General features: G+C 35.5%; 1 protein-coding gene across 1 annotated transcript in view; it reads right to left on the bottom strand.

The window, feature by feature from the left end:
* Positions 1–6,200: 6,200 nt before the first annotated feature.
* Positions 6,201–27,562, bottom strand: part of LOC120354308 — an 88,068-nt gene continuing 66,706 nt past the window's right edge. Inside the window, exon 4 of the mRNA XM_039441222.1 lies at positions 6,201–6,361. Coding sequence (XP_039297156.1) covers positions 6,311–6,361 — 51 coding nt within the window. The 3' untranslated portion in view covers positions 6,201–6,310. The remainder of the gene's footprint in view (positions 6,362–27,562) is intronic.

Raw genomic sequence — 27,562 nt, 5'->3', positions numbered from 1 at the left:
GAAAATGTATGTAATGGTTGGTAAAACAGCAAATAACATCTTCTTGATAAATTTAATAGGAATTTTGTCTACACCCGTAGCATTACTATGAATACGTTGAATTGCTCTGAAAGTGTCTTCTTCTGAGATTGGATGGAAATGAAATTGATCAGTGATTGGTAAATCTAAGTTTGTAACCTGCTCTTCAAGATCATCTATATGATTAGCAATGACAACTTCGTCGCGTTGGTTAGAGTGTGAAACGAAATGGTCATTTATATTATTCAATGGTAAGTCAATTTGTGGATTCGATTTCTGTTTGCCAAGCCCGAATTCTTTTATTCCCTGCCAAAGTGATTTAGAGTCTTGTCTATTGTTTGTCATAAACGAATTCAAGTACCTAATCTTTGAGTTCCGTAATTCCTGTTTAACCCTATTTCTAAGGCTCCTATACTCTATCAAACTGTCCAAGTCAAATGTCTTTTTAAATTTTCTATGTGCTTTGTCTCTACGTCCCATCATCTTAAGTATGTCTTCAGTCATCCACGGTACTCGTCGTTTTCTATTAATCCTCCTTGTCACATAAGGTGCATGTTTGTCATACAAAGTCAAAGTCCAATTCTCGAAAGTCTTGACCATGTCATCAACTGAGGGTAATGCTTCAATTTGATGCCATGGAGTCTGAGCCACATCAGTCAGGAAGGCGGCTTCATCAAAGTTTTTGAAGTCTCTATAAGTGATAATTTTCTGTTCTGGCTTGGGTATCTTATGGGAAAGTACACAGAAGATCAAATCATGTCTAGAAATAGCTGGGACTGAGATTTGGCCTGCTTGAACAACCTCATTGGGATCACTAACAATGAGAAGGTCAATGAGTGTGTCTGATTCATTAGTATGATGAGTTGGATCGAGGGGTAAAATAGTCATGTTTAGGCATTGGAAAATTGTAGTCAGTTGAAAGTAGTCAAAGTTACGATTCGTCATGTTCAAGTCGGTGTTCATATCCCCCATAACTAGTATACGGTTATAACAAGGCATAAGAGAAAGCAAGGCATTTTCGAAATCTGTGAAATGACCTATTTTTGGTCGGCGATAACAGATACCAACGAGTAATTTATCATTACTAGATAAGGATAATTCAAGTAGCATAAACTCTGGTCTGGAACAATACTCTTGTTTAGATGTGATTAAAACTTTTGTTTTGATACCATCTTTCACATAAATTGCTACACATCCACAAGCTTTATTTAATCTATCATTCCGGAAAAGATTATATCCAGGCAATGCAACAAAATTTGATGAAATACTAGGCTTCAAAAATGATTCGGAATTTCCGATTATATTGAAGTCCTGAAAACGGAAGATTGCTCTGAGTTCATCAATGTGGCAACTGAGGGATTGTACGTTAAGGTGAGCAGCCTTGAAAAGTTTTTTGAAAGAGTGGAGCTTATCTGCTAGAAACATACCTGCGTCATTATTACTATTATTGAAATAATCATACCTACTTGAGGGCGAGCAAGCTGACGTGTCAGTAAGAGGCATCATGGAAGCAGCAGACCAATCGTGAACCGACCTCAGAACGACACCTTACGGGGGAAATGGGGATGAAACTGATAAAACTTAACCTAAATGAAAAAGTCTCTTGATTCGAGTGCATTCAGTATGCCTTGACAGTTCGGCTCCCTTCACTATTTAAAGCACTAGTTCAGAAATTCACTAAACACAATAAGATGTAGATGTGTGGAGTTTCGGTGATGAATAATCCTAATGGTGAATAACATGAAGATTGAGGAAGAACTGGTAGTGGGAGATCTGGTCCAAGTGGAGATAGAGCGAGTAGGTATCCAGTAGTGGAAGAATCGGGTCCAAGTGGAGGTAGAGCGAGAAGGAATCCAGTAGTGGAAGATCGAGTCCAAGTGGTGACAGAGAGAGATGGAATCCAGTGGTGGAAAATCGTGTCCAAGTGGAGATAGAGAGAGATGAAATCCAGTAGTGGAAGATCGTTTTCATGGTGGAGATAGAGCGAAATGGGATCCAGTAAAAACTGAAAAAGAGAAGAAGAAGCCAGCAGAAAAACGGAAAATCTTTGAAGAAAGTTATCAATAGAGGAAAGATACATAATACAACTGATAATGAATAATATTCGCATAAAATTGAAGAGGAATAGTATGATTTAATGTGGGAAAGAATCGAATATTATATGGATAAATATATGGATATTATAATATAATATATGGATATTAGTAGAAGGTAATCAGATAGAAAGAGAAAAGGTAGAAAGATAAATAGATATGGAAAGAAAAATAAACATTTGAACATGCTGGATAGCTAGTGGAAAAATCACAGGGAAAATAATGATAATAATAGGGAAGAAAAGAAGAGAAAGAAGGAATGTGCACAAATTGCGAAGAACTTATGAAACTGAACTATAGAATAAGAAATAGAACATCGCATTGTGATCTTGAATTAATCAAGGAGAGAAGAAAAGAAGAAAAGAAAAGAAAGAGAAGAAGAGAAGAAGAAGAGAGAAAAGAAGAAGAAGAAGAAGAAGAAGAGAAGAAGAAGAAGAAGAGAAGAAGAAGAAGAAGAGAAGAGAAGAAGAAGAAGAAGAAGAAGAAGAAGAGAAGAAGAAGAAGAAGAAGAAGAAGAAGAAGAAGAAGAAGAAGAAGAGAAGAAGAAGAAGAAGAAGAAGAGAGAAGAAGAAGAGAAGAAGAAGAAGAAAAGAGAAGAAGAAGAAAAGAAGAAGAAGAAGAAAAAGAAGAAGAAGAATAGAAAAGAATAATAATCATCATCGCAAACAACAATATTCAAGTAATCTTTATAAATATAAGATCAAGAAGAGAAACAAGAAAGAAAAAATAAGGAGTAGAGGAGATGATGGAGAAAGTGCTAGATTATTTTAGATGAGTTTTAAATAGTATTGAACGGTGAAGTATGAAAAATATTATATAGTATTAGAAGTATAATTAACTATTGGGAGTTGCAATAACGATAAAAGTAGTAAATTGAGAACTGTAATAGTTTAGTGATGAATGTCTAAGATAACGTTAAATGAAACACAGCCCCTATATAAGCATATGAACAGACTACCCACCCCTCTGTTCTATCAATAATTCTTCACACATTAGCTTCTATTGTTCAAGCTGTGGCAACAGTAGAAGATATCATTATATAGAAGAGATTACTATCTTTACCTATAGATTACATCCATATCTATAACGTATGTTAATCATCCAATTTATTTGAAATTTAGCATTTCGAAAATTATTAATTATGGAAATAATTTTGGTAAGAGATGTAATAATTATTAGTAAGATTAGAGATAATGATTCTCTAAGTACCCTCTGGAGTATAGTAGTTGATGCATTGAACGTAGTTTTGGGAATTAATATCAAGATAAATTATTAATCAGTATTAACAAATGTGGATTTCCTTAGTTTGAAATAATTGCCTCATGTATAATCATAAATAGCAGTGGAAAGATTCATTTATAGAACAGAAAGCCAGCTCATGAAAAATGCCAAGGTATATCTACTGTGAAATGTATTAATACGAATTTCCTATTATTGTAGTGAAGGGCACCTTAGTCATCGAATCCTGAAATGATTTAATTTACCTTTATTTTTTGAAGGTTGGTCATCCTCTCGACTGTGCGGACCCTCTTGGATCCTCCCTCGCCGATAGAGATCTTGATCCTCCCGTCCGATGACCAGACATTCCTATGCCCATGACGGTCGGCCGCAGCGTTGAGGATCTTGAGACGCTCCGCAGTCAGATCCTCGCGAATGGTGACGCCGGAACCCTTCAGCTTCCTCTTAGCGTCGAAGATCATCTTCCTGGTCCGGTAGCTGCAGAGTCGTACTATGATGGGTCGGTCCTTGGGTTTAGCTTGCCCTTGTTGAGGTGGTTGACGCCTTCCAACGCGATGAGAGCGGTTGACATCCGCCAGAGTCACGGGCACGTTCAGCTTCTTGTTGAAGACATCGAGCGCCAGCAGGTATGTGTCTTCCTTGTAGCTCTCTGGGATCCCAAAAATACGTATGGAATGTCGGCGCCCATATTGCTTGAGGTCGTCGACCTTCAGGTGACAAGACACCTCTAGCTCACGAATTCTATCATGCAGCTGTTTGTTCTCCTCCTTCAATGCCTGAAGTTCCTCAAAAATAGACTTCACTGCCATTGATACAGCACAATGGACAGACTCTTCGATTTGCTGTCGAATAATTCGGAGGGTCTCTTCAGACAGTGATCCAGAAATAGCTGGCCCTGGCTTCGGAGCATTGACCTCATTCTTCGGCGTGCCTCTGTTTGGTCGAACCATCGTGTACTGTTAGGTGGATTTACACTTTTATAGGCTAGGCGAGAAGGTGAACTGAAGAATTAGGAATGTTTTTTCAAGATAAATAAAAAGAGTGTGAGTTAATCAAAAATATTATTACACTATTGAATTTAGCTCGAGAAACTGAATAACCTGATGTATAATATCTAGTGAATTGAACTGTATAACCCTACGAAATATCTGTTAGAAGACGGAGCCGAGCTGACACACGTTTACTCACTCGACATAACCAAGAGAGAGAGAGAGAGAGGAGAGAGAGAGAGAGAGAGGAGAGAGAGAGAGAGAAGAGAGAGAGAGAGAGAGGAGAGAGAGAGAGAGAGAGAGAGAGAGAGAGAGAGAGAGAGAGAGAGAGAGAGAGAGAGAGAGAGAGAGAGAGAGAGAGAGAGAGAGAGCATCATCATTGTCATCTTCTTCTTCTTCTTCTTCTTCTTCTTCTTCTTCTTCCTCCTCTCCTTCTTCTTCTTCTTCCACCTGTCCTTCTTCTTCTTCTCCTTCTTCTAGAGAGAGAGAGAGGGTGAGGTTCTTCTCCTTCTAAGGAGCGGGGGAGGGAGCAGAGGATGTGCGGAATGAGCGGGGGTGGTGGGGGGTACGTAGGATGGTTGCTGGGGAGGGGGGAGGGGCGGAAAAGTCGTAAAAAAACGATGCAATTACGGTATTTGCATTAGCATCTACTATTATTTGACCTCATATAGGCTGGGGACGTTAATTTTCACTTTGACACAAAGTATTATATCCATATTAGTAAGGAATCGTTTTGGGAAGGCTCCACGAAGGGCGGGTGGAGAAGAAGGGAGAGAGGTCTGTAGAGAGAGAGCATTTTACACATTGATATAGTATATGAGCTCAAGGTATGCAGTGGGGTGAAATATCAATTTACACTTCCAGTGGTAGAGGTCGAACGAATGAATCGTATTTCCACAATATAGTATTCCAGTAAGAATAATATTCATTGTATATTCATTGTACATAGTAAAGCTATGTAGACGATTTTTCGTCTTTTCTCAAACCGTATCATGGACTTACTTTACTTTACTTTTTCGTGTCCGAGCGATAAAGGCATTAAAGATGTTGTGCCCAGTATTGTGCCACTGAAGTGCCAGCGGCATTTCCCTGCCACAGGTCGTCAATGGTGCATTTTGTCGGGCAGAGGGCACACTCCAAGAGATGTCCAGTGTCCTGGAGCTCCCCACACTCGCAGTTCAGGTCGCCAGGATCTATTTGATGCCATCTAGCCCGATGGAAATAGCATGACACAATGACAGCCTTTTATATTAGAAATAAGTACTCAAAAAATCGTCTATGTAGTTTAGAAATTATATTCACAAGTTGAATTTCGTTTCAGCTATTGGACAGTTGAAGGATCCTTCAGAGTTTCAGCCAAGATGAATAGGAAAGTTGTCTGAGCAACTAATGGAATCAATATAGAACATGAATAAAAAACAATAAAGCTTGTTCCACACACATACGATTCTGTAAGGTCCGGTTAGTTTAGTTTTCTATTAGTTTTCGGTCGATTTCGACAAGTGTGAAACGATGATTCGATATGAATTTGGTAACGAATAGGAACCGTACAGCACCGAACACGCCTTATCATATTTATTGGGTCTCACAATATTTTTTCATTTTTATCTTAACATGTTGAAAGGTATTGAAATGATGTCATAAATCTAGACTGATGCTTATCTAATGTGTGATCAAATCTGAAAGATGGAGATGATAGTTGCGTCATTAAAACTACGAATGCTCAGTAACAATTTATAGGTCTATGGAGCTTTTTTTGAATGAAGTGGTGTGCTGGTGTTTGGTAATTTGAACACGACTGTTTGATTGTTCTACTCGATTGGGTGGGGGAGTAGTTGGTAGGGGGGAGTAGATGCAAATGCAGCGGGGGTGTGGCTGTCGCCAAATTGAATGCGATGACTCCGCAATTTCCGTGTTGATTCAAAACAGTCTCCTCATCAGCGAGCGGCCGATGAAATTATTCACATGGCATCACCCCATCCTTGCTCTGTCACTGCGCACAATTTCGTTCAGTAGAAATCTCTGCAAAGCAAAGTGAGCTATCATATGAATTGCTCTCGAATAAAATAGAATTTTATAATATACATACTATTCTCAAATATAATGTAATCGCGTGTTGTAACCAAAAAGAGAAAAAAAGGTATGGGTAGTTCATTACAGTCTTCAAATTGACTAATCAGTGAATCAAGTTGGAGTGTTAGCCTAATATGAAAAATAGTTTCTTCACCAATATGGATGTCAATCCCGGGATCCCGGTCCATTTTTGATACCTTACAATCCCGGGCGGGATTTTCGGGATTAGAAAACTGAATTTTTGAATCGTATTTAAAAAAAAAATTCAATATAGAATTCATTTGGGGTGATGAATATGAGTTTTGCATACCTAATTTATTGTTTGACTAATTATTTATTCTACATGCACAGCCTACAGTTGCATATTCTTAATATATTATACTCCTTCTGACTGAATAGAATTCGCATTATCGGTTCGCAATATTCGATGCTGGTGTTTACACAGCACCACCATTACCAGTTTAGACCAGTGAAGATAGAATGTACATTCTATACTCTCTGGTCTAGACGGCGCAATATTTTCAATAGTGCTGATGTCGTTCCCTTGGAATGCTCTCAGAACTTTGAAAATCAAATCAAATCAATTTATTGCCATTCTTTTTTTTACAAACAAGTGAAACAAAAACATTCTTATAATGTTATAACTAATTATAATCTTAACTAATTCAAAAACATATTCAACGAATGTTTTCTTTTATTTTAATATTGAAATAATGGGCTCTCCCAGAAAAGCTAATGCTTGAGCTCTGGAAAAGAGTTCAAAAATCTTAAAAGTAATTAGGATGGATGTCTAAGACAATTTAATTAGTACCAGAAGAAACAATATGCAATATAAACACTAGAATATAAATGTATGTACAATATAACAATGTAAGCACTAGAACAAGAAGTCAATTAATCTTCTGAAATCTCAAGTCCGAAGTAAACTTTCCTACATACCCACTCTCTTATTTCATAAATTAAACACTTAGTAATTCTATTTAGAATGAATTTTTCAGGTAGACAATTTATTATTCTATGGCAATAGAAGGACAATTGGTGTTTGCAAGATGTAAGTCTAGTGAATAGGTTATTGTAGGTATTAAAAACATTTGAACGTATTAGATATGGTGTATTACGAGTAGTGAATTTGTCTTTGTTTTTATTAATGTACATAATTGCGTTAGTTACGTATGTTTGTCTCAATGTTGGTAAATCAATTACTTTTAATAGTAGTCTACTAGGGTACATTCTCGGTCTTCCCAGGGCTGCTCTGATAATATGTTTCTGTAGAACAAAAAGTTTATTGAAGTGAGTATCCTGAGCTGCCCCCCATGCCTCAATGCTATATTGAAATAAAGAGTGTGCATAAGCAAAATATATGTTTCTAATAATACTTGGATGTTAAATTTTATTGATTTTGTAGAAAATATAAGTCAGATATTTCAATTTTGAGCAAAGGTGAAGTATATGTGCATTCCATTTCAAGTTTTGATCTATAATTATACCTAAGTATTTAATTTTTTCAACTTTTTCTATAACTTTGCAAGAGCAGTCCACAGAGACTTCATTATGGTTATGCATTTTTAGCTGTAATCTATTGGGAGGTTGTCCGCTATTATTTGGTGAGAATGCAATAAATTTTGTTTTGTCTACATTCAAAGTGAGAATGTGAGTTTGTAACCAGTAGTTCGTGATTGACAGCCCTCTATTTGCATTATCATAAGCTTCGTTCCATGATTCCCCTGTGAAAATTAATGCTGTATCATCTGCAAATGATACTATATTGCAATTTGGTATATTTAGCTTATATAAATCATTCACATAAATCAAGAATAATAAGTCCAAATTCTGAGGTGTGTCTACTGTCAGTTTTTTTGTTAAGGGTGAGGATCTGCTTCCTGCTCGCGAGGTATGAAGCAAAAAGGTTCTTTGCTGCACCTCTAACACCACAATTTTCTAATTTATTTAACAATATTATGTGTGGAATGGTATCGAATGCTTTTGCAAGATCCAAAAACACTGATATTGTTTTTTTATTATCATTGAAATTACTGCTTATAATTCCGGTTAAGTGAAGAATTGCATTTGTTGTTGATTTTCCCGCCTGGAATCCATACTGAAATTTTTCTATAAAATTATTTTTATTTAGAAAGTTTAAAAGCCTCATTTTTAGTATTTTTTCAATTATTTTTGAAATATTAGTAAGAAGACTAATAGGTCGGTAGTTCTCAGGTTTTGACAGATCACCAGATTTGGGAATTGGTTTAATCACAGCAATTTTGAAAATTTCGGGGAATACACCATTAATAAAGCATTTGTTAAATATGAATTCTAAAGGATGTACAATGAAGTTGGCGATTTTTTTAAGACAAGTTCCTGTTATTCCGTCATATCCTGGTGAAGAGTTATTACCAAGAGTAGATATTATTTGTTCTATTTCAATTATATTTGTTGGATGAATGAAAAAACTGTTTCTTGGGGGTTTTGATAGCGGAGGAGGGATTGCAGCATTCGGGCCATTTTCATTCAATATTTTATCTGCATATTTATGACCCACATTAGCGAAATGTGAATTCAGTACTTCTGGCTCTAAGTTTGGTTCCCTACGTTCGTTTTTAACACCAATCATTTCTCTAATGTAATGCCATGTTTTTTTATTATTTCCCTTGGCCTCATCAAACTTGCCATCAAAGTAATTTATTTTTGTCTGTTTGATTAATTTATTTAACTTGTTCCTATAATTCTTGTATTCTTCTTTCAGTCTGTTATTAAAAGGTTCTTTTATCAGTTTTCAGTGCATCTTATCTCGTTTTCTTATACAACTCAAGATCCCATCAGTCATCCATGATTTCAAATGCGTTTTCCTATGACTTATATTAATTTTTTTTGTGTTATTTGTAATGTGACAATTCAATGTTTTTATAAAATTTTCAGGTAAGATATTCACATCATCACAGTTAGATAGAAGAATGTTGTTCCAAGTCTCAGTTTCAAGAGAAGAAGAAAGATTTGTATAATTTATTATTGATTTTGTTTTATTAAATGCACTATTATTGTTATTTCTCAATTTATTATGCCCTATGTGTATGGATGTACAGTAGTGATCGGTAATAGAAGTTTTCAAGACTGTACCAATTATATCACCAGAATTTGTGTTACAATTTTTTTTAAATATGTGGTCAATACAAGTACTACTCTCACCCAACTCTCTCGTAGGCTTATTTACAAAAGATTTAAATCCATTTAGATGCATAACGCTAAGATATTCCCTTGACACATTTCCAACCTCCAATATGTTTAAATTCATATCTCCAACAATAATTACATTTCTATCCGTATCAAAATTGGTCAATGCTGCATCTTAATTATTTATAAAATCAAAAACGTTTAAAGAAGGAGAACGATAGATGGATATTAGAGTATAATTCTTACTGTCTACCTTGAAATCAATAAACATTGAAGTTGAGTAACCTATAATATCTTCTGATATATGAAATTCAATATTTCTATCCACAAACACAAATATTCCATCACTTCTAGTATATCTACCACACTTTGAAACCGTCTGATAACCTTCTATATTATAATTGCAAAATTGGTCATCAGTAATCCATGTTTCAGTTAAAACAATAAATTGAAATCGGACTCTGCTTTCCTTCAGGTAGCAAAGCAGTTGATCGAAATTTTTGTTTATACTTCGTATATTCATATGCAATACATTTAAGAATAATGATGAAGTTAGTGCATATTGTCTTGTTTCATAATCAAAAAAGTTATCTATTTCAATTGTATCATAGCATTCAAAATCAATTTCATCCAATTCATCTGCAAATGGCATTCAATAAAAGTGAGAAAAAAAATCAATAAGTAAGTGGAAATTAAATTAAATTATTAAATGAAAAATAAAACTAATAAACAAATCGAGTTTTACCTGTAGACTCCTATCAACTAATATTAATAATATTATAAAGGTATTCTCTATGTATGTTTATACTGAAAGAACTAAGATCAAATAAACAATACTTTTTGTATGAGATTCCTATCATGTATATTATGTACAGTAAAAAATGCAACTACTGATTAAATATTGTTAAATATCTCGAGATCCTCATCTTTTACAACTCTTATTGCTGGAGATTCTGGAGTTTTTCGAATAAAAACTTTGCCTTCCCTAACCCATGCGAAAGCAATTTTTTGTCTCTTTTCAATGATTTGGCTTTTCCCAACAGCATTTTATTCACTCTGGTCAAATGTTCATTGATATATATTATGTTGTCTGGTGAGAGACGAGCGTCGCACTTCCAGGTCGCCTTACGTTGACCTAACTTACGAAGATTTTTGCTGTTTTTCAGTCTCGTACACTCCGGATGAAAGCAATTTTTGCATACACTACACTCAATATATTTGTTAGCACTTTCAAATTCTGAACTGTACTTAAAACAATTTTTATCCATTTTAGATTAAGTTAAGTTACTGTACTTTTGTAGGTTAAGTATTGAATTATAGAGAATAGTATACTTTGTTATTTGACAGGAGCCAGCAAACCGAGCTATCGCGATAAGATTAGAAACATCCGTCCGCTATCACGGTCTGAACTGAACTATATAAATGAAATGACTCTGAAAAGACTTCAGAAATCACAAATACTCAAGCACTATTACTATATTCACTCTCTGCCTAATTATTCCTCTTCTCTTCTCTTCTCTCTCTCTATCATAAGTAGAATATCTAGTTGAAGTGAATATAGTTGGCTCTATGAAATTTCATTTAGTAGTGGTTCAGAATTCAAAAAAAGTTACTCCTTATCTTGAAAACATTCTGAATGTTTAATTTTTTTATTATTCTCAAGTATTTTTCCATAATAATAATACCCTCTCCCTCTATAATGAACTCTTTCTCATCTCCACACACTGTTACTGAACATGTAATGGTGGAGGAACATTGGTTAAAAATGCATGAAACTGATTTTTGCCAATCCTGGGATCAGTCCCGGGATCCCGGGATTGATATTGGATAATCCCGAAATACCGGGATTGGAAATAAGTCCCGGGATTAACATCCCTATCCACCAAGCTAGCTCGTCCTGTAAGCTGGAACAGGAGCCAACATGAGAAGATGAGACATAAATATTGAAACTTTGAAATGACCGCCGATCGACCGACCAACTTCAATGGTAAAATTTTAAAGTTTACTCTATATGAACTCTTTATTGTGAATTGATCAAGCGTGGCGAATTCGCAAGTTTAGACTCCAGTTGCTTTCCTATGTTCTACTAACGAATGCTTTCACCAATCGACTTCAAATTTTGTACACATATTGTTCTAAATATTTTTCAGGTCTAGTTTGTTGACAAACGAATTCTACTCACTCATTCGTCTCCTCCGAGAATAACATTGAAAGTGTTCATGAAAAGGGTGAGATTATATCATTACAAATCACAATGTTTTGATACGGTATTAATAAAACAAAAATCTAATTTTAAATTATTATGTATGTAAACAACATATCATGATAGAATAAGATTAATTTGCATCGTAACCTAGAAAATCAAAACATTAGATTGTAAGTACAAATATAATTTTAAATCTTATAGACTTCCAGATGGTACTATTTGATCACGTAATAAAATGCAACACTTTCTTGGCTCTTCCTAACCAAGAAGACATCCAGCCCACCGATCTCCACTGTTCAAAATGGACGCTTGACGCCAGAGAGCACTCAAGTCAGTAAGAGATCAAAATTGCTTATTTACATAAATTGTTGACTGCAAGTCGTTGATTGGAACAGCAAAATAGTGTATTGAATTCTTTACTCGAAATTGAGCTTTGGAGAGCTAAATGAGCTGAGCAATAGAATTGCAACTTGATGTTCATTAGCTAAATTTTCTAAATACAATTTGAGATTACATCTTTCAAAAAAGTTTGTTTACACTTTTTATTGATTTTTTTGTTTGAAAAGGTGAATAATATAATTCCTATCATTATAATATCTATTGTGGCTTTCTATAGTCATGCCAAGAACAAAACGTTGAAGTGTTTGCAAATTGGTGTGTCTAATAGAAGAATATCGGAAAACTTTCAACAGGAATCACAGGGACGGAGCTCTCTAGAACCGCTACCATGAGAAGTGTTCAGAATATTGAATTTGTCCTCAACCTATTGGCAGTTGCCTACCAAACTTTAATATTTTAAAACGTTTTCAACGTAGTGTTATTTACTTATGAATGTGCAGAGAAAAATTCATTAAATTCAGAGTAAAAAATATGCTATGGATATTCAAAGTTTTCTTGTACTGTTTCTGGTTGGATTATGAATAATCCCAAAAGTGGACTGTATAAAATTTTAGGGGGTTTAAATATTCAAATGGAATCAAGTTTACTTATGCACAATAATGAACAAAAGAAAGGACTTACAATATTTTTCGCCAATACCTATAATATCGTATGCTAATTTGTGTATTGGGGATATAGGAATATGGAAAGAACAGTTATTAGAGAAATAGGAATTAAAGGAAGGTTCAATACATACAAATTAATAAAAATGATTGGTTATGAACACAACCATTGAACAAGCTTCCTGATTCAATTACGGTATCACTTTGAGAGAAAATTACAAAACTTCTGACAAAACAGCAAATAATAAAACTAATGTGAGCTTCAACAATCTGCTCCAAACTCCAAAATTATATGAATTAAGAAAATTTAAAGGAACGCACAACGATCTTTCCTCAACATCCGAATTCATTCCTACAACGACAAGCCACAAGCAACAACTTCTTTGAAACACTGTCGATGTCGGACTGCGCAGACTTCTTTTAGCTTATGCTATAACTCAACAGAGGCGTTAGTATCGCTTTTGCCGCGAACTGAGCAACATTCAAAAATTACGACAATCCATTCCCCCCACCATGAGGAGATGTGGTTGTCCTCAGAGACGCAAAAATAAGACAATGATTAAATCTTTACAAATATATGACATTGAGGGCGACCAACACCAAGCTATAGATTAGACCTCCTAATGAGATGGATAGCGCCAAAAAAATCACACATAACCACATGTGCGTAAAAGATAAAACCAAATAACAAAACGATGATGACAACTGTGATGGGAGAAAAATAGGATAGATGGGTTGTTTTCTTCACTCCAGCGGGGGCGATCACTAGAGACTTGTATTAGAAGAAGCCCAAGGAATTGACAGGATATCAAGGTAGGAAGTGAAATCATTGGTGGGGTGGGATATATCTCATGACAACGACGAAGAAGGAAAAAAAAGAAAAAACCAACAAAACAAAAGAACAACTACAAACAAAAGAGAAATATACAGTTATTGAGGGCGACAGATTGCTGTCAACCTACTGATTGGGAAGTGGATACAACTTGGACACAGGTCGTCTCAATAATTGACCAGTAGACAACCGCACTATAGCCACTCTAACTACTCCATCTGCTTCTGGAAAAACTTCCTCTACTACACCAATGGGCCACCGCAAAGGGGGCAAGTTGGGTTGGTCTACTACTTCAACTGTACCAGTAGTAAGAGGTATTGAGTCTTTATACCACTTCCTTCTAGTTTGCAATTCATGCAAGTATTCTTGCTTCCATCGTCGCCAAAAGGATTGAACCATTTGATTAATCAATTCATAGCGAGACAAACGATTGACTGGCTGATTTTCCACATCATACATGGGTAAATATTTTAAGGGTGTCAACGCTTATGGGTCGCTAGGATCTGCGCTTAATGGATGCAACGGCCTTGAATTAAGAACAGCTTCAATTTGAACCAATACTGTATTTAATTCTTCATAGGTCAAGAGTTGCTTGCCTATGACACGAAAAAGATAGGACTTGACCGATTTAACGTTGGCTTCCCAAAGTCCACCGAAATTGGGGCTGCCAGGCGGCAGAAATTTCCACTCTATATGATAGTCAGCCAACTGGGATGAGAGTGTTTCCTGGAAAGCGGCAGAGCTCAATAACTGGGCCAACTGTTTCAACTGTTCACTAGCTCCAACAAAATTTGTACCACAGTCTGAATGTATAACACAACAGGGACCACGTTTTGATAGGAAACGTCTGAACGCAGCAAGTAACTGGTTGTTTGAAAGTTCAGAGGTCAATTCAATGTGTACCGCCTTTGTAGCCATACAAATAAACAAGCAAATATGGGCCTTAAAAATGAATGGATTTCTACGTCTCGCCATCGTGATGAGTATAGGACTAGCATAATCCACTCCGCATTCTTCAAAAGGTTTACACTGGATATTAATCCGATAAGCTGGTAGGTCTCCCATTTTAGAGATAGAATTTTTGGGTTGACAACGAAAGCAAGTGTTGCATTTACATACACGCTGACGAACAGTCTCACGTGCGGTCAATATCCAAAATTTTTGTCGTAATAATGACAGCAATAGGTGAGAACCTGCATGACAATTACTAACATGATAGTGATCGATCAACAACGAGACAAACTTACTAGTTTTTGGGAGAATAATAGGATGACAAAAATCAAATTCCATATGGGCATTATTCAAACGACCACCAACACGGATTATCTCCTTCTCTACAAATGGAGATAGTTGTTGAAAACGATTGGGACAAATTTTCCCTTTTTCCAATAGAGTAAATTCTGAAGAAAAATTGATTTTTTGAACAACTTCACACGAGTAGAGCTCAGCCACGTCCAAATTTGATTCTCCTGGTTGAGGTAACAGTTTCAATACCTTCAAAATTACTATAATAATATTCAACAAGCGACGTTAACTGGAGCAACGATCAATCAAATTATAAATTTCATTGTCAGGATGCATTTTGAGCTGAGCAACGACTACAGGGCAATGATGTTTTAATTCAGGTGGGTTTTCTATGACCTCAAGGTCAGACCTTATGGGCCACTGACTTTCACTCATGGACAACCAGGTGGGTCCTGTCCACCACAATTTATGATCAACAAGAGCTTGTGGAGTTAAGCCCCGGGACAAACATTTGATGAGTTATCATTACAAGGAATCAGATCAAATGCTTGTAAATTTTTAGATTGATTTCGGTATTCAAATCTAGGTTTTGAAAAATGTTCCAACTTACCATGGTTAGAAATCAACTCCGCGTCAAGACTAACTTTTTGATTGTGATTATAGTTACCACAAGCTCTGTTTCGAATTCTATGATACCAAAAGAGATTCTATGAAGAATTCTACGAGTTCTATGAAGATGAAGATGCAAAAATCAAAAATGAAGATGATGCATGATAATAATTATAAGAGTTAAGTGTATGGAATTGATGAAGCGGAATAGGTTGGAACGGTATTGATAGTATTTTTGGATAGATTCAACTGCGCTTAACCATTAAAACACTTCTCAGTCCTACCCAGTTCTTTAAGTCTATAATAATAATAATTATGGATTGTCAGTTGGCAGAATTCATTTGTATTGGTATTGTGCAGTCTTCAAGTTCACCATGTCTGCTCATATTTCGAGAAGAGAAACGTTACCTGAGCAACGTGAGATTAGCTCAGATAATATAAATCCTTGACCAACCCCCACCTCCCCCCGCCTAGAATCTGCCTCTGGTTGTACACAACATTATTATCGCACAAATCGATTGAGTCTCTTTAGGAAAAGGGGATTATTCATAAGTGGAGATTGTGCAAGAAGCGTGCGACGGTAATGAAAGTTCATTCGAAAAACGTCCGGTAGATGTGCAAGATCTTGCCGAGAAGAAAGGCCCATTAGAAAAGGTAACTAACCTGAAGTCATTAAATAATAGTATTCAACAATACTAGTGTTTTACAATTGACATAAATTGTATGTATATTTTAAGTTAAAACCAAAGATATCAATAACTTTCTGAAAATCAAAATTTCGTAATAATTCCACGAAATTGGAAATAAATTATATTAGAAATGCTTTCTCATTTCTCGCCTTAAAATTAATTGAATTTCATAATTCCATACTTTCTCACCAATTTCCGATAGATTTGAAGCCATTTTTCTGGGGTGGGGAGAGGGTCGCGAATAGGGGGTCAAGTTTTTTTATTGACGTTGTCCAATACTGCAGAATCGTTCCAAGAATTTTTCAGTTACTTTGGAATTATTTCCCTAAACGGTCTTTTTCCATTAGAAGTAACTGACGATGACTATATAACCATGGTTATATTGTTAGGCCGAAGTTCCTAAAGGAGAAAAAATGATGATCATTTGAGAAACAAGAACAGTATCCAGTATTCATTGTACTGCATAAATGAAATAAGACAAAAAAGACGAAATGAGACGGATAGTAGATTGGTTAGAAGTAGTTAGGAGGTGATAATAATACTGTAGAAACTGTTAAGCTCCCCCGGGCTGAAGACTTGCTACTTTTAGGATATTGACAAGAGATAAGATTCGTTTAGCTCTTCAAAAATGCATTGCAAACATTGGTTCACTCAAAACGATATTGTCCTTTTAATGTGAATATTGCACACTTTAACTCTCTAGTTGCAGGACTTCTTAGGCCTATGTTTTGGGCTATGAATACAGCGACCACATAATACCAATATAATTTGTACCAGGTGGTTTCTGTATGAATAGGCCTTTGTCCTATTCAATAGGAAATCTAATTATAAATCACAAGATATTTTGAGGTTCCTTTGTAGATTCTGATGTTACAGAACAGGTTGGCAATAAATAAGAGATTAAAAATAGTAAGCAAGAGTAGCATTAAAGGAAGCTATAGGAACTCTGAATAAGAAACTGATGATATGAACTCAAAACATGAATTATACGAACCTATGAACTGTGTAAGGGATGTCTATATTGACTAATATGTTATACTATAACAGCTTACCAGGTATTTCGGAAATGAAAGGGTATGATTAAAGGGTAAATTCAAGTCTTTAGTCAGCATGTGAAGGTGTACCTGTTGATATCAATTTATTGTTATAAATTAAAGTCGTAGCTCAATAATTATGAAGATTTTCTGCTATAATGAGTGAATCAGCATAGCAGGAAATATGGTGAGACCCACCTACTCATATAGGAAGATGGTCTTTAACTCCAAATTAAACAAACCCATTGTCCCAGTTGCACAGAAGCCTGTTGAATTTTAATCATGATTAAATGCCAAAAGAATCAATCAGGTCAGTCTTTTTTGAAAAGAAGGCTCCTCTTTTCATAGCATTCAATCATGGTTAAAGTTTGACAGGCTTCTGTGCAACCGACCCTATACAGAGCTGGATGGCTACCTGCTGGCTGTTGTTTCTCCATCTATTCCTATTCAATACCATTTCCTATCTTCTTTCTTGTCTCTCAGTTCAATGACTACTACTTCCTCGAAACAATGGCTTTTGTATAATTCATGAGAGAAGAATTGAAATAAATTCAGAATTTATTATCTAACTTTTTACTGGATAATTTTATCAAAAAAGCTAAAGGAATAAGACGTTCAGAAAATTAATCTGAGTTGAATGGAAGAGAATGGTTAGAAAATAAGGGAAATGCAAGTTAATTTATTTTACAAATATCAAGCGCACTAAAAGGTTAAAACAAATCATTTTTTAGGCCTCAAAAACTTTCTAACCCTAAAAATGTCCAACCCAAAACTTTTATCACTCCAATTAAACATTGTGTGTTGCAAGGGGGCACAGCCCAACCCCAAATTAAAAAAAAAAATTCAACCAAAAATAATATATACCAGGAAAACATTTTCAGGGGTGCCGCGGGCGAAGCCCCCTGCTGAGCGCAAATTGCGAGTTATAAATACTACGCACAGGAATAATCTTAGAACTGAATTTCTACAAATTGCAAGATCTCAAAAAAGGTGGTTTCACACAGGTACAAAATTATATGCCTGATTATATATAGTAATTGTTAGAGATCTTTCGGGTATTGTTTTCAAAAACACAGTAAAAAATATTCTCAAGGAAGAATGTTTATGTAAAGTTGTTGATTTTTCAAATCAACTTCCTAGATTATATAAAAAGGTAAATTTGTTCATTACTCTAAGCATCGTACTATATAACCTTTTTCTATTCTCTGGAGCTTATTAATTTTGTAACTTTTAAATTCTTCATAACTTTAAATTCATGTAACTTTGAAAGTTCAGCATGTAATATGAAGATACCAGCATCTTTCCATCCACCAATTGAGTTTCGTCAACAAAGGTGGTCAAGTCATACTTGGATGATGGTCCCTAAACATATTTTTAAGTAATGGGAATCCATTACTACTGCATTATGCCTCCTTCATTGACAAATCTAAATATTTATCTATCTTCTATCCATCTATAAGACGAGATGGTGTCTCTCTTTCTGTCTGTTTATATGTGAGCTCATCACGCTTCAAATACTTGACTGATTAAGCTGTAATTCTTCACAAAGATGATCGTTCTGAAAATCCTTTAAGGATAAGCCCTATCTACCTTCAAAGTTCATATGCTTTTTTTATGAAGAAAGTTTCCATTATTTGGTTTTCAACAAATCAGAAGTTATAATCATTACAAAATGTATTTTGTCTGGAATCGCAGTAGGATGTGTCCTCAACTGTCGCCTGCTGCAAGCGAGTCTCTAATTTTTGTACAGGCCCGACAGTCGAGACCAGCGACATTCGAGGCCAGCGACGGTAGAGGACTCCTGAAAAAGAGGCCTCAAATGTCGCCTGCGTTAGACGACAGTTGAGGCCTCTCCAAGTTTTGTACAGCCCCGACAGTCGAGACCTACGACGGAAGAGGACTCCTGAAAAAGAGGCCTCAAATGTCGCCTGCGTTAGGCGACAGTAGAGGACTCTTCAATTTTCGTACACTCCCGACAGTCGAGGCCTACGACCGTAGAGGACTGTAAAACAATCTAGTTAATTTACAAATAGTAAGGCAACAACAAAACGACCAGAGTCCAAACGGCAAACTGAGGATTTAAACTGGTCTTCACAATCAATTTCTTTTGGAGTGGGCAAACTCCCCAATTTGGGACACTCCTCAAGTTCCCAGAATCGACTGATCAAACTATCCAAAGGTGCACAAGCTAGTAGACAATTATTGTCTTCAGAATTAGAATTAGAAATTTTTGAAAGTGGGGCTCGACCCATCAGAATAGCTCCCAAGACGCTAGGTACAATTTTAACTGAACCTACTCCTTCTTCAAATTGACTAGGTCTCAACAAAGTAGGTATTATTCCAGCTCCCAGTATACCATCAACATTAGCAGGTATGTGGAATTTATCATCAGCCATTTTCAATTTTTTCAAGTGAGATAATTGAGAAATATCCACTTTATTTGAGAGCAAATTATCGATAATACGATCAACAACTGAAAACGATTTATTTTGTTCAGTCCTTGATGAAAACTTAAATGCTGTTTGACCACGCACAACAGTTGTACCATCCCCAAAGCCAGTAACTGAAGCTTGCAACGACTAACAGGCAAACACAAACGACGACAAACTGAAGTTGTTATAAAATGAAGCTGACTTCCAGTGTCAAGAAGAAAACGCAAATTACATTGCTTACCTCTATGAACGATAGTGACTAAAGCAGTGGACAATAAAACAGTAGATTCCTTGGGTTGATTATTACCATTCATCATGCTGGAACAACAGCTAAGGATCGGTTCTTCAGTATTTCCAGTTGTATCACTTGCTTCAGATTTATTTTTTCCAAAATCAAAATGTAAAAGTGAGTTGTGTGGTTTATTACATTGATTGCAATTCGATGAGCTACGACAATCACTCACAGCGTGATTTTTCAACAAACATCTAAAACAATAGGATTTAGCCTTCACAAAACTGAATCGCTCCCACGGAGATAACTTCAGGAACGATCGACAATCAGTCAACTTATGCGGTCTTGAATTGCATTTCAAACAACGGTCATTTGATTTTTATCAAATAATTGAACTGTAAAAGTCTTAGAATTGGACGAATTTTCCACTATCAAAATTAGGTTTATCAGCTGACAACGACCTCAACTGTCTTCCTACAAAATGTACAAAATCCTTATCACGATAGGCTGCTTCAAATGCTCTCCTTGATGTAGCATCCAATAGACTCAGACCTTGATACAGAAATATTAGGTCAGTCAAATCATCACCATGTAATCTTTTTAAAGCAGTAACAGAATTACAAAATCGATCAAGGATAGAAGTTAGGCCTGACTTACATTCAAACTTGAGAGCCTTGAAATGGAATATTTCATTCAAATAGGCATTTATTTGTGACCTGGGATCATTGTACCGAGCTATCAAAGCCTCCCATATGATTTTATAATTCGTAGCAACCGGGGTCAAGTTTTGACAGATATTTTTGGCTTCACCGCTTAGTTTAGAAACTAAGTACTGAACTTAATGTTGGTCAGAAATTGTTGAATTTTCATGCACCAAACTCTTAAACAATTCATAAAAAGATGACCATTGTGATTGCTGTCCAGAAAAACTAGGCAACTCAATCCTGGGTAACATATTACTATGATCATGTTAACTGCTAGACATTGTCAGTTCTGCTTTAGCACCATCTTATTCTTTTTTATTAAGATTTTCCAATGCTAAATTAATAACAGCTACCACCTTTAAGTATGAATCATTGAATTTAAATTTATGAATTTGAATTTAATGTCATAATCCGGGTTCAACTCAACTTCTAATTCAATAACAGTACTTTCAAACTGGGAGTACTGTTCAACAGTAGCTGTAATCAAACTAGCCAATGCTCTAAATTGTTTGGAAATTTTCTTATCAGACAAATTTTTTATTGAGTCATGAGCTCTCTGAATTCTTTGGAATGATTGTTCTAGTTTAGCTCTGTTCAAGTTTAGGACTTTTCAACTTTCTCTTTGTCAGACATTTCAAAAGAGATATACTACAACACACTTTACAAAAAATATTTCCCAAAGTGATTTCAATAAATTCGATTGAGACATAAACTAGCACAACTGATAGAACAGCTATTTTGAAATGAAGATAAGCCTAAGTTATATTCAATTGAAACAAACAACAATATGCTGTTGATGAACAAACTTGTCTGACATGCACCAACAAAACCTAACTTGTTATAGGCATAGCTTACAATTTTGTTAGGTTAGCCATCTAACAAAATTAATAAAAAATTTAAATTCTGAGTCAATCCAGCCCAGAGGACCAAAAATGTTTCTGATTGGATTATGAATAATCTCAAAAGTGGACTGTATAAAATTTTAGGGGGTTTAAATATTCAAATGGAATCAAGTTTACTTATGCACAATAATGAACAAAAGAAAGGACTTACAATATTTTTCGCCAATACCTATAATATTGTATGATAATTTGTGTATTGGGGATATAGGATATGGAAAGAACAGTTATTGGAGAAATAGGAATTAAAGGAAGGTTCAATACATACAAGTTAATAAAAATGATTGGTTATGAACACAACCATTGAACAAGCTTCCTGATTCAATTATGGTATCACTTTGAGAGAAAATTACAAAACTTCTGACAAAACAGCAAATAATAAAACTAATGTGAGCTTCAACAATCTGCTCCAAACTCCAAAATTATATGAATTAAGAAAATTTAAAGGAACGCACAACGATCTTTCCTCAACATCCAAATTCATTCCTACAACGACAAGCCACAAGCAACAACTTCTTTGAAACACTGTCGATGTCGGACTGCGCAGACTCCTTTTAGCTTATGCTATAACTCAACAGAGGCGTTAGTATCGCTTTTGCCGCGAACTGAGCAACATTCAAAAATTACGACAATCCATGTACGTTAAGCATGTTTTTCAGTAGAAAATGAGATAAATCCTATTGATTTGAAGAAGTAATATTAGAATATTATATAATGCAAATTTGGCTAATCGACTATTTAGTTTGATATTTCAAAGTTCAAAGTTCTTCTTTCTTCAACTCATTTGCCAGTTACAACTTTCTTAAGTATTTGATTGGTTTCACAAAAAAAAATCTTAATTTTCATAGAATATTGTTAAAAACTGAATGAAATTAACGAAATGATTCAATAGATTCATCATTTATTAAGTAGCAGAGCCACATTCCAAGATTTTCTGCCTTATTGTCAAGACGAAATTTCAAGCGGACTGCAATTATCAAACTTTGAAACTGTTATGAGTATTATTCTGAAGATTTGAAATTTTATTCACTCTCTGTATCCGTTTGGTGGAATAGAACCTATTCTTATCAGGAAAACATCACGAGCCTATAATGTGGCTGGCTAGAAATTTATTGGATGAAGTATCATTTTCAATCATTTGCCAAAGATGAATTATCTCTGATTATCAAAAATGAATTTATTTCTCAGTCTTTGGTAGTACATTTTCAGTTTGAGAAGAAGACCTTCATGCCATACTTCATCAAAAGCTTGCCTTATATCAAGGATAGCTGCTGAACAAACTTCTCCCTCTTCTAGACACTTCTCTATTTTATTTACAATCCTATGTACTTTATTGTTGAGTCTATTGGTGAGTGTTCCACTCTGAATCCAAATCAGTGATTTGGAATAACGTGCTGTCTCTCGATGATTGGTTTTAGACCACGTACTAAAATTCTTTCAAACACTTGTATATAGCACAGGTAACAATGATATTGGTCTACGCACGTGCTTTGCATTGTAGTCTCAACTAAGAAAGAATTTTCCTCCTAACATAATATCATCCTAGCAGTGATGAATTATTCCTCTCTTTTCATGGAATATCTGGGAGGACAGTAAATAGCTGCAACAACAAAGCGGTAATTTACTGCTTGCTCTGTCAATTGAAGGCTATTCTATCCCTTTTATGTTTCACTTCTCTATAATGTTTTACATTGTCTTTGATGATGATGACACTTTCAATCCTTTCGTAGGCTAAAATACAAAAAAGGTAAACAGATTCCTAGCACAAGAAGAGACACACTCAAAAATGAATATGCAAAAGTGCATATACACCATCGACTATTAAATTTGAGCTGTGTTTCAGCTAAAACCATAGAGGAAATATAGCATAAATTATGCTATCACTTAAGATTAGTTATAATAATTTATTTAAAAACCAACATCTGTTCCTGGTCGCACAAATGTCTATTACATAATTTTAACCGTCATTAAATGATAGTCAAATGCCACTGAAATGTTTGTGTGACCTGCCCTGCCACCCGCTAGAACCCAAAAGTCGCCCTTGCAACATCAACGAATAAAATTTCCAACACTAATAAGTATAGTAGTGATAAAGGAAGTAAAGCAAGAGCAGCAGAATTTATTGGAGTCACGTGATATGCTGGTGGTTTGAGGGTTGTTTTGCAATACTATGCAACGCTACGCTACGTAACGCAATGGGCTCCCCTTGCATATTAGTCATCGAAGGGGAATCGACCATTAGCTGAGAGGATATCCTTTTTTACTACAAAGTGAGCGCATTCTTTCTCCCGCGGCGGAAATATTGCACTTTGTCCACTTCCGTGATCCGTAATGCAGGCAGCAGCAGTAGCAAGCAGCATCCCTCCCCCATTCGGCTCTCAACTAACAGGAAATGACAATAAAGAATTGCCTAATATTATGATAATAGCTGGCCCATGAATATTGCTGTCATCTCAATTTTTAGATGCCGTTGACCGAACGTTAAAAGTGTCACCAATATTAGGCTATACTTTTGAACTGTCTGGATTCCGTGTAAAACGTCCCTTGCTTTGATCAAATCGGCTTCTCCCAAATGTGTAGCCTACACATTTCAGTACTCCAATAGTAGATCGAGTAGCTCTGTCGAGGAGTCGTGGGATGACAGTTGTTCTTATTTGATATAATTAGATGATCCATTCCAAAAAAGATTATATCTCTGGTTTTCAAATACAACATGGAATAACTTCTTGTCTAATTTATGCTTTCTATGCTGTAAAATCTTGGGATTTCAGTAGAATTTGTGTTGTTTTACGAGTAATTTTACAAAGAAAGCAGTACTTTTTCCTGCGCAGGGTCAGCTAGTCTCCTGATTATTTTATTGGTTTGATTTCTAACTATAGTTTGTACAGTATTTGGTCGATTAAATATTGAGCATATTGTTCTCATGTTCAATACGCTCCACTGCCCTGATGTGTTAGTGGACTTGCAGTTTGGGATGATTGTGGTTTTGACAGTGGATCGGCTCATTAGGCAGTTGGAGTTGAGCAGTAGTGTTATGTGAGGAGGAAGAGGAGGAAAATGAGGAAGAGGAGACCGCGAGTTCCGGCCACGCGGCGATCAGCGAGTGCGCATTGATCATTTTCCGGCGTCTTGACGGTTGTCTGGCCATAAATTCGATTGGCATTGGAGCGTGCCGATGAGAGATTCCCTCTTCCGCGACGAACAGAGCACAGCACACGCTATGCTTCTATCAAATCTCGGCCTCTAGTGGGTCTTTTGTCAGCTTAATTGAATTTTGGCAACATTCGATAGGACATTGGACACCAGACACTGAGTGCCAATACCAAGTGCCGGCTATTAAACTTCACATTGGAAGGGTGACGTTCGTTTCCCACCCTAAAACAACTTAACATTGGTGCATGATTATCGAAACATTCAATTTCAAATTAAATTTTGTTCCACACAGGACATGATAGTGGAGGAGAGCCGGGAAGTAGTGTGTATGGTAAATGCATCATAGTTCCCAGAATTGCAGACCAGTCTCCTCTTTAAAATATTTTTTCTCCTCTAACAAGCTCTGTCTGATCTTAGGTTAGTATTAGTGTAACGAGACACGAGGTGACATGACGTGACCTGAGTCTGCTAGATGAGTAATATGATCATATTATAATGTTTACACGTGCTAGCTTTATCTCAAATATCGGGGCACCGAGCTTCGCTCGTTATTTTTATTTATTGATAAACAGAACACAATTCTCTAAAATGATCGTGTTTATATTTTACAGCTGGCTATACGTCAGCTTATGAATTTCCACAGAATCACTTGCTCACTTTTTACTATCCACATACGACGAAAGTCTCAGCTGTTTCAGCCAAGGATGAATTATCCTTTTTATGTCGTTCAGCGAGTTTTCCCAAGGATGAGACCTAGTGCAATAGAATTTCTATATCATAAACCTACTTTGTTCCAAATTTCGTGAAAATCGTTAGAGCCGTTTTCGAGATCCGTTGAACATAAATAACCAGATAACCAGATAACCAGATAACCAGATAACCAGATAACCAGATATAAAATATAAAAATAACCAGATATAAAAATATAAACAGATATACAGAAATTGCTCGCTTAATATAATATGATGTGAACATTATAATAATATCATGAGAACATATCATAATCATATTATATGAACCCATCTAGCAAACTCGGGTCACGTCGAGTCACGTGGCGACGATTCTCACCGCGTGGCGTCTCAATATGCTACTAACCTAGTAAAACTTACTAGACACAAATACGGTACTAAGTTTGAGTTGCGGATACTTATAATAAAATTTGTCCAATATATGGCATGATAAATAGATTTGCAACACTATCAATCCCGCACATACTGTTTGGGGGATAGTAATAATATCGAGTGAACTGGCTGGCCCAGGTCTGGTGTCAGAGTTTTCAGTTCGCAACTGATCAATTTCAGGGCCTCTGACATGACCTAACGACTGCTGTTTAGGCAGCTTGGACCGAAAAAGCCGGGGATGAAAGTTGTATATCTTCTATCTTAAACTGCACATAAATGCTATTTCTCATACAACTTGTATCTCATACAAATCTCTTAGGGTCGTTATCACCAGTTTTATAGTCGGTTGAACAAAGAAAAAACTGAACAAACAACAAATGTCAAAATCGAATTCCACCGTGAGAATTCCAAAATCGAGATCATACGTGACGTCGAACTTTAGTTTCAAAGTTAATCAAATCAAATCAAAATCATTTATTTGCCAATTATAAAGATCACAATAATGAATAAAACAAATATACTTCATACTTATACAGAATAAAAATAAAATTTTAACTTAAAATTTAATTGGCGTTGCCAGCAAAACCTAAGTTTGTGTGCTAGCAACGAGTACCAAAAGATTTCATTTAATTTAACATAAACATAAAAGATGATTAAACATTTTATTTGAATGGTAGTAATAATAAATAAATAATTTAAATAATAATAATTGTAGTAATAACCGATTAATTCGGTCGGTCAATCATCAGTTGACTGTAGTATATACTGTATTGTGGGATGCATTTTCTTCACAGCATTGTGAAATGGCACCTGATACAAAATATTTGTTATGTTATTGCACGTAAATTTAGGTTATGACTTCTTCCATGCACAATAATATAAAACAAGCAATATTATAACTTTACATGTGTGTCGCAATAGTTTACAATTTCATCAATAATACGGTATTCAGAATAAATGTTTTTAACCAACTTTTTACTGGATAAATAAATTATTCTATCAAGATATTACGCCCACCAACGTACGCCCACCCAACATTCAGTTATTCTTATAAGTCCAACTCCAAGTCTTCTTTAATAATTTTTCACAATTGTTTTTAGAAAATATATTGTAGTTGTTCGGCTGCTTGGATGCTTAGGATATGATTATATGCATGTATCATTTATAAACCCATAGCTTTTTAATTTAGATTTCAGGAGAGAATCTGAAATTCCAAGTAAGTTAATTTTGTCCGGCCTGCAACCTGCAATGAGCTACAAACTGAGTTCCTATTTCCCAAAATTTTTCCAATATCGTATTGCAATAAAAAACTTGGAGTAAATGATAATAAATTCCACGCACTATTTAGCTTTCATATTTATCTCTTTATAATATTGCAATAATGTAGTCAACAATAATAATGTCTTGAAGCTAAAGCCTACCTCAATAGCCTCATTTTTATTGTTATGGGTGGGTTGCATTACATTTAAATGTTTCAGTATTGAACTTTCGACTAGCTATTCCCAAAAACATATCACGATGTTTTGACAGGCCACTGCCTTCACGATCCGATCTGATCTAAGATTCAAATACCCTAGTACAGTTTGTGCTGGTGAAATCAATTTCTCAGTTCTAACCAAACTTAAAAAATAATAAGTCGGTCCAAATTCTTTTAAACTCAAGTTGAATCTTCTGTGAAGAAATTGGCTCTTCATACTTACACGCATACACGTCTAAACGTACCTTTTTAGGCCTAAGCTTACGTCAAATGCAGTGATTTTCCTGGATTCAAGTGGGAAAGTCGTTTTGACTGGGAAAGACGAATCAAGTTGTCAAGAGTTGAATT

The sequence above is a fragment of the Nilaparvata lugens genome, chromosome X (genome assembly GCF_014356525.2).
Source record: "Nilaparvata lugens isolate BPH chromosome X, ASM1435652v1, whole genome shotgun sequence".
NCBI lineage: Eukaryota > Metazoa > Arthropoda > Insecta > Hemiptera > Delphacidae > Nilaparvata > Nilaparvata lugens.
The sequence above is the reverse complement of the archived record's forward strand: the minus strand, read 5'-3'. Positions and strand labels throughout refer to the sequence as shown.